General features: G+C 31.5%; 3 protein-coding genes across 3 annotated transcripts; all 3 read left to right on the top strand.

Annotated features, from left to right (window-relative positions):
- Positions 1 to 7,934: 7,934 nt before the first annotated feature.
- On the top strand, positions 7,935 to 10,065 carry LOC115714273 (uncharacterized). The gene is made up of 4 exons (XM_030642909.2): positions 7,935 to 8,253; positions 8,470 to 8,558; positions 8,655 to 9,660; positions 9,766 to 10,065. The coding sequence occupies exons 1-4, from the start codon at positions 8,155 to 8,157 to the stop codon at positions 9,868 to 9,870; spliced, it is 1,299 nt and encodes a 432-aa protein (XP_030498769.2). The 5' UTR covers positions 7,935 to 8,154; the 3' UTR covers positions 9,871 to 10,065.
- A 2,415-nt stretch (positions 10,066 to 12,480) lies between these two features.
- On the top strand, positions 12,481 to 15,406 carry LOC133037202 (LRR receptor-like serine/threonine-protein kinase GSO1). Its single transcript, XM_061114070.1, has 2 exons — positions 12,481 to 15,358; positions 15,402 to 15,406. Exons 1-2 carry the CDS (start codon positions 12,481 to 12,483, stop codon positions 15,404 to 15,406), a joined length of 2,883 nt encoding a protein of 960 aa, XP_060970053.1.
- LOC133037426 (MDIS1-interacting receptor like kinase 2-like) lies at positions 15,347 to 17,058 on the top strand. Its single transcript, XM_061114706.1, has 2 exons — positions 15,347 to 16,495; positions 16,584 to 17,058. Exons 1-2 carry the CDS (start codon positions 15,421 to 15,423, stop codon positions 16,961 to 16,963), a joined length of 1,455 nt encoding a protein of 484 aa, XP_060970689.1. The 5' UTR covers positions 15,347 to 15,420; the 3' UTR covers positions 16,964 to 17,058.
- The last annotated feature ends 1,964 nt before the right edge of the window (positions 17,059 to 19,022 follow it).

Raw genomic sequence — 19,022 nt, 5'->3', positions numbered from 1 at the left:
ATATTAAACACTTGAGAAAGTGTAATCTTGTATTGTGATTCGGAATTAGAAATATAAGAAAATTTCTATTTGGAATCTAAAATTAAAGTCAAAGACTTAAATTTATACCAAATATTATGAGTAATTCTATCTTGGACCACCACTACTGATACAAACTCTAAGTCAGATTTGCCCGTACAAGTAGGAGATTTCTAAGATTGAGGATTTTTATCAATTGAAAATAGAATTTCGGGATTATAATCATATGCGTCATTTAATTTCTTAAGAGAAAATATAATGACATGAAATGATTTATAGACCATTCATCCAATGATATATTATGGAGCTAATTCGAAATGAATAAGCTAAGAGGAATTAGGATAATTTCGTTTATAAATAAGAATCCAACGATGCTTCGATTAGCGAAAGACAAAGTAATCTTATTCATGTAATCTTCTTGTTTCATATTGTAAAAATACTAGTCTAAGGTGTCATCAATTGATGAACAGCTAGATGTCGCATATACAATATTTATCTTTCGAGATCTAACACTATTATGAATGTCTAATGGTGAAAATCCACTAGGGATTTATCTCATTAGATAAACAAGCCAAGTTAGACCAACAATGAAGATTCGAAATTAAACTACAACTTAATAACAGAAAATAACATGGTTCAATATAAATTCATACACAATTCAGAAATTATAAGCATATAGCAAGTAGGAATGACAAGTGAAAATACTAAAACATACAATCCTAAATAATTTCCAAGGTTTTCAACAAACTGATATCAGTGTCCCGTTTAGGCGAGAGTCAAAGCTACCATTCATTGAATAAAGTTGTCAGCTCGTCTAAAATGTTAAACATTCTAGCAACCTTTTATTCGATCAAGATTGGAATTCAGCGTTGTCCCGTTTAGGCGAGAGTCAAGGCAATTCTATCTTATGAGCTTCCACCATTGTTTCATAATTTGCAAGTCAAGTATGGTCGCCACCATTAGGGTGATCCATACCATACAAAACACTTACAAACTACTTATCATGCGAGGTTAAACGGTGCGAAATTGCTAATGAACGTTCCTCCATTAGGGAGGATTACTCACTAAAACAAACGCGGTGTAAAACCCACAATGGAGATCGAATGTCTTTATAATAAAGCTCATTATTTAAAAAGAGTTGTATTTTCTTTGATTCTCTTTATTTATTCTATTTATTTTAAATATATATTTATTTAATTAAAATCTTCAATTTAGAATGAAAAATTCTAAATATAAATTTTAATTTAATATTTATAAATTTTACTTAGATGGATATGAAAATAACATGAATTATTTCCATCTTAGTAATAATTTCCAATAAATATTTAGAAAAAAATATTTAAGTTGTTACAAAATTAATTTAAATTAATTTACAACTCAAATTTAATTTTCTATAAATATATATTGCATTTCGAAAAAATTAAAGTATATAAGAATACAATTTTCGAAAAATGCATATTAAAATAAAAAATAAATCCTGGAAAAAATTATTCTAATTTAATGTTGGCCCAAAATTAATTAATAAAATTAATTTACAACAAAAATATAATTTTCCTATTTAATTAAATATATAAGAAAAATTACAAATATTTAAGTATGATGATGAAAATCAACTTAAATATTAATTTTCTATTTAATTAAATACACTAGAAAAATACTTCAAGCAAAAATATCACCTATCTAGATTTTCCTTTGACTAATTAATTCTATTTCTAATAATATACTTTAATTCAATTTATTTTAAATTAATCAATAAATGAAAAAATCATTGATTTAAGTTGATCCAAGAATTAATTAAAATAATTAATTTACAACTTAATCTATTTTTCAAGATAAAATTCGAAATTCTAGCATTTAAGAAATGCAATTTCGAAAATTGATTAATAAAATAAAGAAAAAATATATTTTGAAAATTATTTAAATTTAGTTGAAAAAATAAATTTCAACTAAAAATAATTTTCTATTTAATTAAATGTCATGAAAAAGAAATATTTAAGTATGATGATAAAAATCAACTTAGATATTTAATTTTCAAATTAATTAAATGTATTAAATTCAAGAAATAAATAATTAAGTGTAGAGAAGGCTTAATTATTAATCTCTAGTTTAATACTAGGAAAAAATATACTTAAAATAAATTGTACCAAAATTAATTATTTAAATAATTAATTTCACAATGTATAATATTTTCCTATTTAATATTAGAAATAATAAGTAGTCTAGAAATAACTATCTAGAAAATATCTTATTTGACTAAGTATCTTTTCCACAAAATTTGAAAAAATATCTAATTTAAGTTGTATTAGAAAAAAATCTAGAACTTAAATATTTTTCAAATTTAAATTTAATTAAATATCAAAAATTAAGTTGTAACCACTTAATTTGAAAATATTCCATTTTAAGTTAATATTCGAAAAGATATTAACTTAAAAAATATCTAAAGAATCTTAATAACCAATGCCTAAAATTCCTCAACTTAATTTTGAAATTTTGAATTCAAAAGATATTCAGATTTAAGTTGGTTAGTTGAAGATAACTAAATATCAACTTAAATAGGAATATTTAATGAAAAATTTAAATTAAGTTCCAGAAAGAATCTAGATGGTTATAATTCTATATTTAATTAAATACAAGAAAATACACATAGTTTAGCTTAGAATAAAAAAAATTCTTTAAACTATGTTTTTCTTAAATTAATTTCAAAATAAATGAAATTAATTATGTTGCTAATCAATTTTAATTAGGTTAAACTAGTTTAATTAACCTAGTACAGTCATTCAAATCAGGCAAATGGGCCTTCACAATTGGGGTGGTTTGTGTGAGGGGAGTCTTGGAGTTCAGTATGTCGTACCCACTTCTATGGCTCCCAACTCTCACACAAGGCCCAAAAGAGAGGAATTTAACCTTAATAAGAACAACTGTTATTAATTGAATAGGCCCAAAAACTAAATGGGCCTAAATAAATCCTATCAAGAACTATGATAATTTATTTTAGCAACATTACCTTATATGCATCTATAATAAAATTAAACACATAGGCTCACACAGGCACACTTTGGATGGGTCCTATCATGTTGCTAGGTCATACACAGATGAAAGAAGATTGTAAATTATACCTGTTACAAATTATTATCTTGACCAAGGGAGCCATCAGATCATTAGATCTGGCAAAAGGTAACCATGGCTATTTGCAATCAAGTAATAATAGGTTTTGAAAACTTACACATAAGTTAAAACACATACTCCTGCAACAGGGTTAGCTGGATAGTTGGAAGTAGGATTTATTTAATTTTTTTTTTTTTTTATAATAAATTTCGAATAAATAAATAATTAAATAAAAATTTAATATTCGAAAAAAATAATTTCGGAATTAAAAAATAAATTTCGAAAATTTAAAAAAAAATTTAAAAAAATTAAACCTACTTTTTATCTTATATCTATTTAAAATTACATGATTATAAATATCTTATTTTAAATAAGGTCAAAATATCTTTTAAAATATTTATAAAATCTGACCTTAAATTTAAAAAAAATATAATCAAATTTAAAAATAAGATAGGTTTTTAAGCAAAAAGATAAATACTAATTCTATTCGAATTCAAATTACACTAATATCTTGAATTAATTTAAAAAAATAAAATTAATTCAAAATGATAATTAGAATTGAATTAGGAATAGTATTAGTATATATACAAAACCATACAAAAATTTGGAAGTTAATTCCATGAAAAGGTATGAAAAATTGAAGAAAAAGGGAAAAACCCGAAACTGTACGGACAGTTCTGCGATCGCAGGAAACTATCAGCACAGCCCCGATTTTGTCAAATCTTCAAAAAATCATAACTAATTCAAATAAAATCCAAATTGAGTTCTGTAAAAGGCTAACTTGCTTAATTTTTTCCATACTATCCAATAAAAATAATTCCAGAAACGAAATCACAATTATTTTTCACGAAAATTTCACAAACATCAATCAATCATCAAATAACACTCAATACAACATGATACCATCCAAAGAACATACAAACAATCGTTTTAAAGTCCAAATTTCTTGCAAGTAAATCAATTACCATGGCTCTGAGGCCAGTTGTTGGAAATTATTTTACCAGGATCTTAGATCTACTCACAAGTATGTTTATTAACATCCTAAATAAGAACTTTCTAAAACGATAAATTAAACACATATAAAGTTTAAGAAACCTTACATTGGGTGCAGCGGAATAATATGACTCCTTCCGTTCAGATATCTAGCCCTTGATTCCTTTCTGTAGCAGAGCATTATCAATATCTGAACCTGGATCTCTTTCTCTGAATCTTTTATGCTGAAACTCCTTTGCTGATGATCTTTCTTCACGATCTTCCTCACTATGATTGAGGTATCACTTGCTGTGTGTGGGCACTACTCATACACTAAGAAATTTCGAAATTTCAAGAGGGAAGAGAAAGAAGAAGTGGCAGCTAAAGATAGGGAGAGAGAAAGGCTCAGGTTTTTCTCTGAAGGAAAAATAGAAAATTTTAGTGTAATTTTCCTGAAGCCTTCACTATCTATTTATAGCATTCCACTAGGGTTAGATTTGAATTATATGGCATTAAAATAATGAAAAAATCAATTTAAATTTCCTACAAAAGTGGCAGGCCATACACTTAGTGGATTGGGCCTTGCTTTTTGCAACTTTGCAATTTTAACACCTTTTGTATCTGATTTTCTCAAAAATGCCAATTTCCTAATTCAATCATTTAAATGCCAATTCTAACTATTTAATAACTATAAATAATTATTAAATAATATTGTCATTTATCATATTTATTAATTGAACCATACAAAGTATCATAATTAACAAATATGCCCCTATAAACTCTTTCTTTACAATTTCGCCCTTACCTAGTGAAAATTTCACAAATAGACATAGTCTAATTTGAGAATTATAATTGATTAATCAAAATCAATTACATGAGTCTTACAAGCAATATTATCTCAACTAGTGGGGGGACCATGGGTCTATATAACCGAGCTTCCAATAAGTAGATCAAGAATTTAGCACTAAAATTCACTAACTTATTAATTCTTCGTTGAATCCACGCATAGAACTTAGAATTGCACTCTCAGTTATATAGAATGCTCTATATGTTCCACCATATAGACACATCATTAGTTATCCATTGTTATAATCCTAATGTGATCAATGATCCTCTATATGAATGATCTACACTGTAAAGGGATTAAATTACCGTTACACCCTACAATGTATTTATTCCTTAAAACACTTGACCCCGTATAAATGATATTTCAGCTTATGTGAAATGAGTACTCCACCATTTATGTTCGTTTGGTCAAGCTCGAAGGAGATCATCCTTTGCTTACTATTCGCCAGATAGAAGCTATAGATTCCATGTTTATGATAGCGCTCCCACTCAATTGCACTACCGTGTTCCCAAAATGTACGTATCACCCTGACCTAAAAGTAGGCTTAACTAACAAATCAAAGAACACGAATAGCCTTTCAAGATTGAGCCTAATCATATCAGGATTAAGATCATTTGATCTAGGATCAACTTGGCGATATTGACTTGAATAGATATTACGGTAAGTTTAATAAATCTAAGTCAAAGTTCAATATCGGTCCCTTCCGATGCATACTCCATGCATCCAACCTGAGCTTTACTTTAACCAATGCTCTGGAAAGAACATAGTATTTCTCCAAATACAAGTAAACTCTTGTTGTAGATTATCATATCAGTAAAACCCTATGTCTGATAAATCTAGGAAACTTTATTCACATAGTCATGTTACTTTCCAATGTGTTGACGACACAATAAACAGGATCAAGTATGTGAAAAGGATTTCAGATGAATTTATACATTATGTACATATAATCATGAAATAAATCATGTGAACCATGCAACATTAAATGTTATTTCTGATCTATATTAATAAGTAAATCTGATTATATTGAAATGAGTTTTATTTAGGGCATAAAACCCAACAGTTTTCTCATGGCTAGATACAATACTAGATCTAACAAGGTGGTGTCTTATTTTGAGATATTCTAGTACATGACAATGCCCAAGCTCACCACTAACACCATAACAGCTGATAATCTCCCAGTATGAGGTAACAACCGTTGATCTAAAACATCTTTTAATAGCATATTCTCCACATCTTTCGACCGAGCTGATGTTAAAGATTCCAACAGTTCTCCTGGGTGCTTTCCAATCATAATTTTTAAAGCTACCACTCCAAAATTATACATGTCACACGCATAGTTAAAGCCAACTCTGGACAACAAAGTAAATTTTAAAAAACAAGAACACTTAAAAAAAATTCATGTAAATACTAATTAATAATGAGTACAATAGTAATTACCTGGGGCCCTGTAGCCGTAAGATCCAGCTACATTTGTCCAAATGGACGAATCAGGCATCAACAATCGAACTGTGCCAAAGTCTGACAATATGAGAACAAAATCCGAGCCAAGTAGTACATTGTTTAACGACACATCGCGATGAATGATTGGTGGAGAACAGTCGTGGTGCAAGTATGAGATTGCATGGGCCAATCCTTGAACAATCTTCACTCTTGAATCCCAATCAAGATCTGTTGAATCATATAACACTTTACCAAGATTGCCCATGTTTGCATACTTATACACCAAGTACAAGCCATTATTTCTTGAACAAAACCCATAAAGCTTTACAATGTTGCGATGTCGAACTTCGGTCAAAGTTTGGATCATATTCTCAAAACTGATGCGAGTAACTTCTGAAATATCACTTGAATTTGACATGTGCAACCGCTTAACCACAAGAACTAACTCATGTGCTCTCAATATGGCCTTGTAAACAGTACCAAAACCTCCTTTCCCAATGCAACACTTGTCATCAAAGTCTTCCCTTGCCTCTACAATTTCTCCAAATGTGAATTTTGCTTCCTTCTCCCAAATCAATAACTGGTGCGTGCCATTTTTATTGGAATCTTGTTTGTACTTATCCAACACTTTGATTTTTGGACACAATATAATAAGAGTGATTACAATGACTATGACAATCAGTTCTACGCCACAAACAAGACCAATGACCAAAATAAGACCATTGCTTATTTTGTTTCTTTGCCTTCTACAAGGATTAAGTCTTGTAGCTTTTTCACACAATCTAAGATTTCCATTATATTTATATTTTTGTTTAGTTTTTACTTAGTAGATATCAATCCACCAAAGTAATTTAAAGTAAGTTGATCAAAAAAGAAAAAGAAAAATAAAGATCACAAAGAAGTAGGGAAAGACATATTTTTGGCTATATTTTTTTTCATTAGTAATCAAAGGGTTTTTTTTTTTTTTTAATGAACCAAAAGGGGATTATGTAGTGCAAATCTTTTTTATTTTTTCGGTAACTTTGATAATATTGGAGACCACGTGCCAAATTTTTAATTGAATCATCAGTATGTATTTCATGAAAGTTAGATCTCATTAATGATTCCCGTTTTGATACTATTGTCATTGTAGTTTCTTAATTTGACTTGGTACTGTCCTTGTCGTTTTCAAATGATGATGTCGTTTTTATTTTCATTGTCGTTTATTACATTAAGCTTGTAATAACTTTGAATTAGTCTTATCTTTATTGCTTTAATTATTCTATAATAACCTCACTCATAATTTTCTTCCTTCTTTCTCATCTTATCCATATACATAAATAGAAATCCCCCTAAAAAAACAAATATAATAGATCAACGGTTGGGGTCCACAAACAAGGATCAGATCAACGGCGTGGATCAAAAGTTGACCATAAAGAGAAAAAAAAAACGGCCATATTTACAGGCTGTGATCCACACAACCAAAACCTCTAACGGTCACTTCCTTTAACCAAAAAATATTATTATTATTAAAATAAAAAATAAATATAAAACCCTAAAAAAAGGTCCTAAATTTTTCAAATTTTTTTTATGACCGTTTTGTCCCTACCCTTCTCCTTTTTCCAACGCTCCTCTCTCTTCTTCCCCTGTTTTCCTTTTTCTTCAATTTCTTTCTCTGAAAGATTTTGTTATTTGAATTGAAACCATGAAATTCTAATAAAGATCTTTCTTTTACACAAAGAAAGAGCAAAAAAAATTACCTTTAAGAAAAATTAAGAACAATAACTCTGATGGGTTGTTTTCTTGCTTGTTTTGGTACTTCTAAAAAGGATCGTAAACCTAGAAGAAGACATAGGAATCAGGTTTTGCCAAGAGGAGCCCAACAACAAGTATGTGTTTTTTGTTTTTGTTCTTTGATCCTTTCACAGATTCATCTTCGTTTTTGTTTTTGATTCTGTTTGGGGTTTGAGAAAATTCATGAAAATAAGAACAACCCATTTTAGTTTTGAGATAAAGTTTCCGTTTTTGGATTTGATTTTTAGTTTGTGATTATGGGTTTTGTTTATTAGCTGGAATGGAACTAATGTGTTTGAAAATTATTGCAGAGGAATGCTAGTTTCAATTCCGTACAATGTGTTGTCTCTTCTGTAAGAGAAGAGTCTGAAAACCCCATTAGCTTAGTTGAAGAGCTTTCGTAAGTGATTAAAGTTTTTAACAGTGGAAAGCTTCTACCCTTTTTTTTTGGGTATTAATGGAAGTTTTGAGCTTTTTTTTCTCATTTTATTTTCAGGCAGAAGCAGCCCGAGGTTCAACCAAGCTTGAGTACAAGGAAAAAGGTGACTTTTGATTCAAATGTGAAAACTTATGAACATGTTTCAACTCATGATGATACAGATGTTTCACCAGTTAGTGAAGAAGATGTTAAGAAAAAGGAGAAGGAGAAAGAGAGAGATCATGCCAAATTAAGCTTATCTAATTGTTCTTCTGAAGAGAGTTCGATCACTTCGAGCTCCTTGCTATCTTTTCCCCCGAATCATAGGTATCAAAATTGTAGAGAAAGTGATGATGAAGAAGAAGAGTTGGATTTTGGGGACAGTGATCTTGATGAGGATGAGGATGATCTTGATGATGGGGAGTTAGATTATGAAGATGAAATCATTGCACCGAAAAGGGTAGCTTTCGGGGAAGTGGATAATGAGATACAAACAATTGGGTTGAGCCGAAATGCTCGAGATAGAAGAGGTTATGTTCATTCTGTCCTAAATCCGGTTGAAAATCTTTCTCAATGGAAAGCTGTGAAAGTAAAAGGAGGTAAACCAGTAATGATGTTACCTCAGAAAGAGAATAATTTCTCATTAGATCAAGAACCAAATTACAAGGAGTTATCTCTTAGTTTCAAGTCAAAAAATGACCAATCCATTAAGCCAAAGCAAGATATGGCAGTTGATGCTAGCCTCTCAAATTGGTTGGTTACACCAGGAAATACCACACCTATTAGTAAGACTAGCTCATTTGGTTTTACTACTCCTGATAGATGCACATCTCAAGGATCAAACTCAGTGAAAAGCAAAGATGAAGATAGGCCAATATTAGGTGCTTTGACTGTTGAAGAGATAAGGCAATTCTCAACAACAAATTCGCCGAAGAAATCCCCTTGTCGAAGCCCCGATGAGATGCCAATAATAGGTACTGTTGGAACCTATTGGAGTCATTCAGGGGCTACTACTACTAGCAATGATTCTGGTACAGATACTTCTTTCAAAGGAATACCAAACACAACTAGCAAGTACAGTGAGGTATATAATATGATGAAGTATTAAGACACTGATTATGGGGAACAAACAAACAAGCCACAATGTGTGATATAGTTTTCTGATTTTTGAGTTTTATGGGATTTGCAGGATAGAAGAGTGAATTGGCACACTACTCCATTTGAGACAAGGTTAGAGAGAGCTTTGAACAGAGGAGGGACTACTGAACCTATTGGCACTCTTAGCTCATATTAGATACAACTTGTGAAAATGTTCATTTGTGATGATAAGTTTGGTTGTGCATTTTGTTGTTGTTGTTGTTGTGTGTTGATAATGACATTTTTTTATTCTTTTTTTGTGAATGGGGTTGTGTTTGTGATATATTGGCCTTGCATTGTAACTTTCTATTAAATCAAAATTATAGATGATATTTTGTTCATTTGATGATCATTTTGTTCATTTGAGCAAAAAAAGCATTTTTTTTTGCAGATATATATTTGCTTAGAATGCAATCAAATTTTCTCATTTGAATGAGACAGTAGCCAACTTTAGAGCAATGCACTTAAATTATGTACCAAAACATTGCAATACATTGGTGTTTGCTAGACTCTACAAATTACTTTTTACTCAAGTTAACCAATTAGAAGAAAACAAAAATATATTAAAGATTGGCTGACACCGTTGTTAATAATAGACACTATTTCTTGTCTCATCTTTATAAAATATTATTTTATGATCTTATTTGACTCATTTACTGACAGTATTCTGTTAAAGTTTGCCTAGTAATACATTTGTAAAAAATGAATTTAATCTAAATTATGATTTGTTTTTGATAAATCGCACCAAACATAACATTTACCTAATTACATACTATATTTTAAATGTGATTGGTTAGAATAAACTTTCAAGATGTTGTGTGTAATAATTTGGTATATAAATTACATATATATCATTACTCACAACCATGAACTAATATGTAATAATAACTCAAATAACATTGACTTGACTACTAATTTTTGTTTCTTGGGACACCTTTCAAAACAGTATCTTTAATTTAATACTTGAATCTTAATTTAATACTCAAATAACATTGATTTAGTACTTGAATCTTAATTTAATACTTTTCAGATAGCATATAAATGTTGGATCTGGAATGAATCAAGGATTTTTGTCTTGAACATTTAAAGAGTTTGAAAGAGGGATTTTTAGAGGTATAATTGTAAATGTCAGATCTTGAGGAATAAAAGTTTTGATCTGGAATCTTTTCATAATTGTAAATTACATAAATCATCTCCAACAAAAATAATAAATAAATAAATAAATATTGTAATCATAGCATTAGAATGGATGAAAAAAATGAGTGGGTTTAAAATATAAAATAATCAAAAATATATTTTATTATGTTTTTTATTAAATTACCCGAAAAAAAATTTAAAATCATTTTATTTTGTTTGTATAACTAAAAAAAGTAATCAAAATACTTTAATTTGATTAAATTGTCATTGTTAAATCATATAATTATTTTATTTATAAATTTTTGAAGGACATATTTACTTTTTTTTTATTTTTAATTAATAAATATAAAATTAATATAAGTAAGTTAAAGAAAGGGAAAAATATTCCTGATGAAAATGAGAGGAGAATATTTCCTTTAATTTGGGTGGACAAAATAAAGGATCAAATGATCAAGAATAATGAATTGTTATGAAAGAGTAAGAAATCGAATTCACCAAAAAAACATAGGACTGAATTATGAAAATGAAAAAGAATCTTTATTGCTAAATTAGCTTTGATGACAATCAATGGGAGAGAGAGAGAGAAAACCAACATGATGAATCAATTAAGAGACAATTACAGAAAATCCTCACATGAGGGAAGCCATTTAATGAATGGACACTCCCTTTAACATCCCTCTATAAACAATCTCACAATCTTTGGTTTTTCTCAAGCTCTCTCTCATCAATAACAAAATCATAGAACCAAGTCCTCTCTAAACAAGTGAGCAAGTTAACCTATTTATAGTTGTTGGCTGTGACTGTTTAGAGGCTAATGGAATTAGTTGGTTAGGACAGTTGGTGATGATGTGGCAAACTAATTGTTCATATGTCTCTTAATTATAACAAAAAATTAATGAGATAGATCTGATTTGGGAAGTTTTCATACACGACGATTTAGGAACCTATTAAACTATATTAAACTATCTGGGATTCTTTACGACGGTCCAAAATCGTCGGTAATACCCAATATAGCTGACGGTTTTAAACAGTCACATATTTTTAATAGCGACAGTTTTTCAAAAATTGCAACTTTTAAACCGAAGGAAATTATGTTTTTTGTAGTAGTGTTATTTTTATAATTTGTTTTGCTGTGAAGAGTTTTGGAGTGGAAACTTTGGAAATTATGATGGGAAGCACCCACAAGAACTGTTTTCATCTTTATCATCAGCTCAGTGTTCATACATATAAATCTTTCTAAGGGTTGTTTTGGCATCTTTATGTATAAGCTTTGTGATTGTAAATTATTGATTATTAGAGGCGGCTTTAGATTTATTTTAATGTGATTGCTTAGTGTGATCTACTTTAAGGTTTGCTTTGTGTTAAATTATTGTTTATGAGGGACGTGTTTAGAAGTGTTAATTTTCTTGGTTGAAATGAATCACCATTTGGAATATTACATCTATACAATTTTAGTCAAACCCAATTAAATAATGTGTGTAGAATTTGAATTAACTTAAGTTGTGACTTTTAAGAATCAAGAACGTGATATTAGTTTAGAACTTAAGTTATTATTATTCTTTATATATATGTATAAGAGAATGAAGGAAAAAAAGGAAAGAAAAGAAGTTACTTGTTTCAAGTCAACACCATGAAAAGAGTTGGAAGAACTTGTTTCTCTGTTCTTCTTGTTCTTCCTATCTTTGTGCTTTCCTTGCTTCCATTGAAGATTAGTTCCTCACCAAGAACACAAGCAGAGGCTCTTATAAGATGGAAGAACAGCTTGGTGTTGAGACCATTTTCTCTCGATTCATGGTCCAACAACAACTTCAATAATCTTTGTAATTGGACTAATGTTGTCTGTGATGGTTCCAATGGAGAAGTCTCACAAATAGACCTCTCCAACTTGGAACTCAATGGAACATTGGACAAGTTCAACTTCTCTCCATTCCTTAACATCACCGTCTTCAACCTCAACAACAACAAACTTGCTGGTTCGATACCAACAGCCATTGGTAATCTCACCAAGCTCACTTTGTTGGACTTGAGTGACAATCACATTGAAGGGGAAATTCCAGTGGAGATAAGCCAATTGTCAGAGCTTCAATATTTGAGTCTCTTCAACAATTCTCTTGAGGGGCCAATACCTTACCAGCTCACCAATCTACAAAAGGTATGGTACTTATCACTTGGAGCAAATTATTTTGAGAATTCAGATTGGTCTAAGTTTTCAAGCATGCCTTCCTTAACTTACCTTGATATTTTTTTGAATAAGTTTAATTCAACATTCCCAAATTTCATATCAAAGTGTAGGAACTTGACCTTTCTAGACATGTCTCGAAATAGTTGGATTGGCTCAATTCCAAACTCTGTGTTTTCCAATCTCATCAAACTCCAATCTTTCAATCTCACAGATAACAAATTTGTGGGACATTTGTCATCTAATATTTCGAAACTTTCTAAGCTCAAACACCTTCATTTACAATCTAATTTTCTCAAAGGTAATATTCCTAGTGGAATTAGTCTTTTGCATGATCTTGAGATTCTTCAACTGGCTAACAATTTCTTAAGTGGGAGTATTCCTTCTTCTATTGGCCAACTTAAAAATCTATTACAACTTAAAATTTTGGATCTTTCTTCTAACAATCTCACGGGTCCAATTCCAACTTCTATGTGGAACCTTAAAAGCCTAATCTTTTTTTCTGTAAGTACCAACCAACTATCAGGAGCACTGCCAATTAACATATCAAGGCTTGAGAAGTTGGAGGTGTTATCTGCTTTTGCAAATAATTTCACTGGTTCGATTCCCTTAGATATTGGAAACTTGAAAAACCTTAAAAGTCTGGTTCTTTCGAGGAACCATTTCACAGGTCCTATTCCAACTTCTCTATGGAACCTCAAAAGCCTCACCCTTTTGCAACTTTTCAAAAACAATTTGGTTGGAACCATCCCACCCAAGATTGGAAATTTAAAGCTCTTGTCAATTTTTGATGTAAGCACCAACCAACTATCAGGAGCCTTGCCAGTTAATATTTCAAGGCTGAGTAGCTTGACGATTTTATTTGCTTTTAAAAATAATTTCACTAGTTCAATTCCTTTGGAGATTGGAAACTTAAAGAAACTTAAAAGATTGTTTCTTTATGAGAACCATCTCACAGGTCCTATTCCAACTTCTTTATGGAACCTTAAAAGCCTCACTAGTTTGAAACTTTTCAAAAACAATTTGGTTGGAACCATCCCATCAAAGATTGGAAATCTAAAACTCCTATCCACTTTTGATGTAAGCACCAACCAACTATCAGGAGCCCTACCAGTTGATATTTCAAGGCTAAGTAAGTTGGCAAACTTAATGGTTTTTAAAAATAATTTCACTGGTTCAATTCCTTTAGAGATTGGAAATTTGAAGAAACTTAAAAGATTGGATCTTTCTAAGAACCATCTCACGGGTCCTATTCCAACTTCTGTATGGAACCTCAAAAACCTCATCCGTGTGAGACTTTTCAGAAATAGTTTGGTTGGAACTATCCCACCAGAGATTCAAAATCTAAAACTCCTCTCAACTTTAGATGTACACACCAACCAACTCTCAGGAGCCCTGTCAGTTGATATTTCAAGGCTAACTAACTTAAAGGAATTATTTGTTCATAATAATAACTTCACTGGTTCAATTCCTTCAGAGATTGGAAACTTGAAGAAACTTAAAAGATTGGATCTTTCTCAGAATTATCTCACAGGTGCTATTCCAACTTCTTTATGGAACCTTAAAAAGCTCACCGGTTTGCGACTTTTCAGAAATAGTTTGGTTGGAACCATCCCACCAGAGATTGGAAATCTAAAACTTCTATCATCTTTTGATGTAAGCAGTAACCAACTATCAGGAGAGTTACCAATAACCATTTCCAGTCTTAGTAACTTGAAGACGTTCTCTGTTCTTAACAATAATTTCACAGGGACAATCCCTAGAGACTTTGGGAAGAAGAGTCCTAATTTGAGGTTTTTTATGTTTGTAAACAACAATTTCTTTGGAAAGTTGCCACCAGGTCTGTGTAACGGGTTCAATCTAGAGTATTTGGGTGTAAGCAAAAACAGATTTACAGGACCATTACCCGAGTGCCTGAGAAACTGCACCAAATTAAAAAGAGTAAGGCTTGATGGGAATCGATTCACAAGCAACATCACCAATGCTTTTGGAGTTCACCCACATCTTGATTCCATTTTCTTAAACAACAACCAATTCATTGGCCATATATCAAGTACGTGGGGACAATGTCAGAATCTCACCAGATTGCAGATGGGTCAAAATAAAATCTCTGGTAAGATCCCTCCAGAACTCGGGAGTTTGACAAAGTTGAAAGTTTTGAGCCTAGAGTCGAACAAATTGAATGGGCCAATTCCAACTCAATTGGGAAATCTTAAACTTTTGTACCAACTTAATCTCAGTAATAACCATTTAACAGGGGCAATCCCTCTGACTCTATCAAACTTGAGTGGGCTAGTGGATCTCGATTTTTCGAGAAACAATTTAGAAGGTGAAGTACCAAATTGGTTAGGTAATTTTCAAGGATTGTTGAGCTTAAACCTAAGTCACAATATGCTATCGAGTAAAATACCACTAGAGCTTGGAAATTTGGTCTCTATACGTTATGTATTGGATCTTAGCAACAATTTACTTATTGGAGAGATACCTACAAGCCTGTCCAAGCTTACAATGTTAGAAATTCTCAACATCTCTCATAACCACCTCTCTGGTAGTATTCCACAATCATTTTCCAACCTAATAAGCATACGTTACATCGATTTTTCTTACAACAACTTGACGGGTCCGATACCAACTGGAGCCATTTTCCAAAATGCTTCAAAAAGTTTTTATGATGGAAATCTCGGATTGTGTGGAAAAGCTACTGGACTTAATCCCTGTAAAAGGCAAAGAAACAGAATTAGCAATGGTCTTATATTAGTCATTTCTCTTGTTTGTGGCTTAATACTGTTTGTTACTGTCCTTGTTATCACTCTCATATTGTGTCATAAATTCAAAGTGTTGGATAAGCACAAAAAAGATTCCAAGAAAAATGACACGCACCAATCATTGATATGGGAAAAGGAAGCAAAATTTACATTTGGAGAAATTGTAGAGGCAACTGAAGACTTTGATGACAAGTATTGCATTGGGAAAGGAGGTTTTGGTACCGTTTACAAGGCCATATTGAGAGCACATGAGTTAGTTCTAGCGGTTAAGCGGTTGCACATGTCAGATTCAAGTGATATTTCAGAAGTTAGTCGCATTAGTTTCGAGAATGAGATTCGAACTTTGACCGAAGTCCGACATCGAAACATTGTAAAACTTTATGGATTTTGTTCAAGAAACAATGGTTTGTACTTGGTGTATAAGTATGCAAACAAGGGTAGTCTTGCTAAAGTATTATATGAATCATCAGATCTTGATTGGGATTCAAGAGTGAAGATTGTTCAAGGATTAGCCCATGCAATCTCATACTTGCACCACGACTGTTCTCCACCAATCGTTCATCGCGACGTGTCCTTAAACAATGTACTACTTGGCTCTGATTTTGTTCCAATATTGTCAGACTTTGGCACGGCTCGGTTGTTGACTCCAGACTTGTCCATTTGGACAAATATAGCTGGATCCTATGGCTACATGGCCCCAGGTAATTACTATTGTACTCATTATTAATTAGTGGGGTTACATGAAATTTTTTAAATGTTCTTATTTTTAAAACTTTGTTTGCTGTGTAGAGCTGGCTTTGACTATGTGTGTGACTGAAAAGTGTGATGTGTATAGTTTTGGAGTGGTAGCTTTAGAAATTATGATGGGAAAACACCCTGGAGAATTGTTGGAATCTTTATCGTCTACTCGTTCAACAGATGTGGAGAATATGCTATTAAAAGATGTGTTAGATCAACGGTTATTACTTCCTACTGGGAGATTATCAGCTGTTGTGGTGTTGATGGTGAGCTTGGCATTGTCATGTACTAGAATTAGACCAGATTCACGACCCACTATGCATTTTGTGGCACAAGAATTATCGACAAGGAGTCGAGCTTCCATGATCTCTGAGCCATTGAGGACTATTACGATTGAGAAACTTGCTGTACTCCAATATCAACAACAGTAGAAAGAATAATTTCTTTTATTACAATTAAAGCTAGTATTCATGTAACATAATAGGTAATTAACTCATTCTATATGGAACTTGGAAAGGCTTTTTATTGATAGTGCCTAACTGAGTTTTAATTGTTCTTTTATTTAATTGCACTTAGTTTTCAATTTTCACTTGTAATTGTTTATGTGTTTTTTTTTTTAAAACAAAAATTGCTTCAAGTTTTTATGATTGCTGTATAAAACTAGCATGAGGGTAGCAGATGTGCAATCTCGAATGAGTGTGGAAACACATAAAAACTCTTAAATGAAAATGAAAAAGAAATGTAACTTCAGTTCTTTCAAAAATGGTATTTTTATTCGTACAATATTTAGTTTTGTTAGGAATTGGATGTATGTAGATAGTATATTATAAGTAACACAAGACATGTAACAATGAAAGAGGTTCTTGAATTTTTGAGCTTCCTTGACTTAATAAATATAGGGAAATTTCATTTTTTGCCCCTAATAAAACCCCCAATATCAAAATTTAGACCATTCACTAATTTGTACAAATTAATTCCATTGATTACATGAACTTCCCACTTTACCCTTTTCTTAAAAAAATAAAAAAGAAAATTGTTAAAAACTAAAAAAACTTCCCTCTCTCTTCCCTCTCTCTTCCTCTCTCTCTTCCCTCTCGTGCACCTCTCTCTCTCTAGAAAAAACTGAAAAAGCTTTCCTCTCTCTCTTCCCTGTCAAATGTTTATTTCTCGGTGGGCAGTGTTAGAAAACCGGAGCACACCCCAATCACTCAAGAATCTTACACCATTATAATGGATAAGTTGTGTTTTAAGCATTTTGTTAGATTTTATGTAGTTTGTGTTCGTTATATGTGTCGTATTTGTTGAAACTAGTATTTTTTGGTTTGAAATGGTAGATATCTGGCAGATCTAGTTTTCTTTCGAAATCTGGGTTTTCCAGAAGTTATCGACAGTTTATCGATAGAATATCGATGCTATGTCGATATCATGCTAAGAAAGGTCAGGGATGACCATTATCGACATGTTGTCGACAGTTTGTCGATATCATGTCGATTAAAAAGCAAATTAACATACATAATTTATTTGAGAATTTGTCGACACAAAATTGTTGACACACTATCGACATGATGTCGACAATCAATCGATATCACACTTAGCAATCACAGAAAGCAATTACATCACATTGTCGCCAACATATCGACATACTGTCGACATGCTATCGATATTCCAAGTATGATCACGCCTATTTAGCAAACAAAATTGTCGACACAATGTCGACATCATGTCGACATGAGGTCGATATTATCACACAGAATTAGCAATTAAATCACATTGTCGATAAATTATCGATATACCGTCGACAAATTATCGACATTTTAGGTCAAAATTTTTTTATTCTCATTGTGTCGACATCCTATCGATACACCTACGACATCCCATCGATATACATTAACAACACAGACAATTTTATTGGTCAAACTACTTTCAATTTTAGGGTTAATTTGCTTTTTAATCGATATGATATCGACAAACTGTCGACAACATGTCGATAATGGTCATCCCTGACCTTTCTTAGCAGGATATCGACATAGCATCGATATTCTATCGATAAACTGTCGATAATATCTGGAAAACCCAGATTTCGACAGAAAACTAGATCTGCAAGATCTCTACCATTTCAAACCCAAAAATACCAGTTTCAATAAATACGACACATATAACGAAAGCAAACTACATAAAATCAAACAAAATGCTTAAAACACAATTTATCCATTATAATGGTGTAAGATTCTTGAGTGATTGGGGTGTGCTCCGGTTTTCTACCACCGCCCACAGAGAAATAAACATTCAACAGGGAAGAGAGAGGGAAGTTTTTTCAATTTTTTTTAGAGAGAGAGAGGGGTGCACGAGAGAGAAGAGAGAGAGGAAGAGAGAGGGAAGAGAGAGGGGGAAGTTTTTTTTAGTTTTTAACAATTTTTTTTTTATTTTTTTTAATAAAAGGGTAAAATGGGAAGTTCATGTAATCAATGGAATTAATTTGTACAAATTAGT

Source organism: Cannabis sativa, chromosome 4 (assembly GCF_029168945.1).
Source record: "Cannabis sativa cultivar Pink pepper isolate KNU-18-1 chromosome 4, ASM2916894v1, whole genome shotgun sequence".
NCBI classification, from domain to species: Eukaryota; Viridiplantae; Streptophyta; class Magnoliopsida; order Rosales; family Cannabaceae; genus Cannabis; species Cannabis sativa.
The sequence above is the reverse complement of the archived record's forward strand: the minus strand, read 5'-3'. Positions and strand labels throughout refer to the sequence as shown.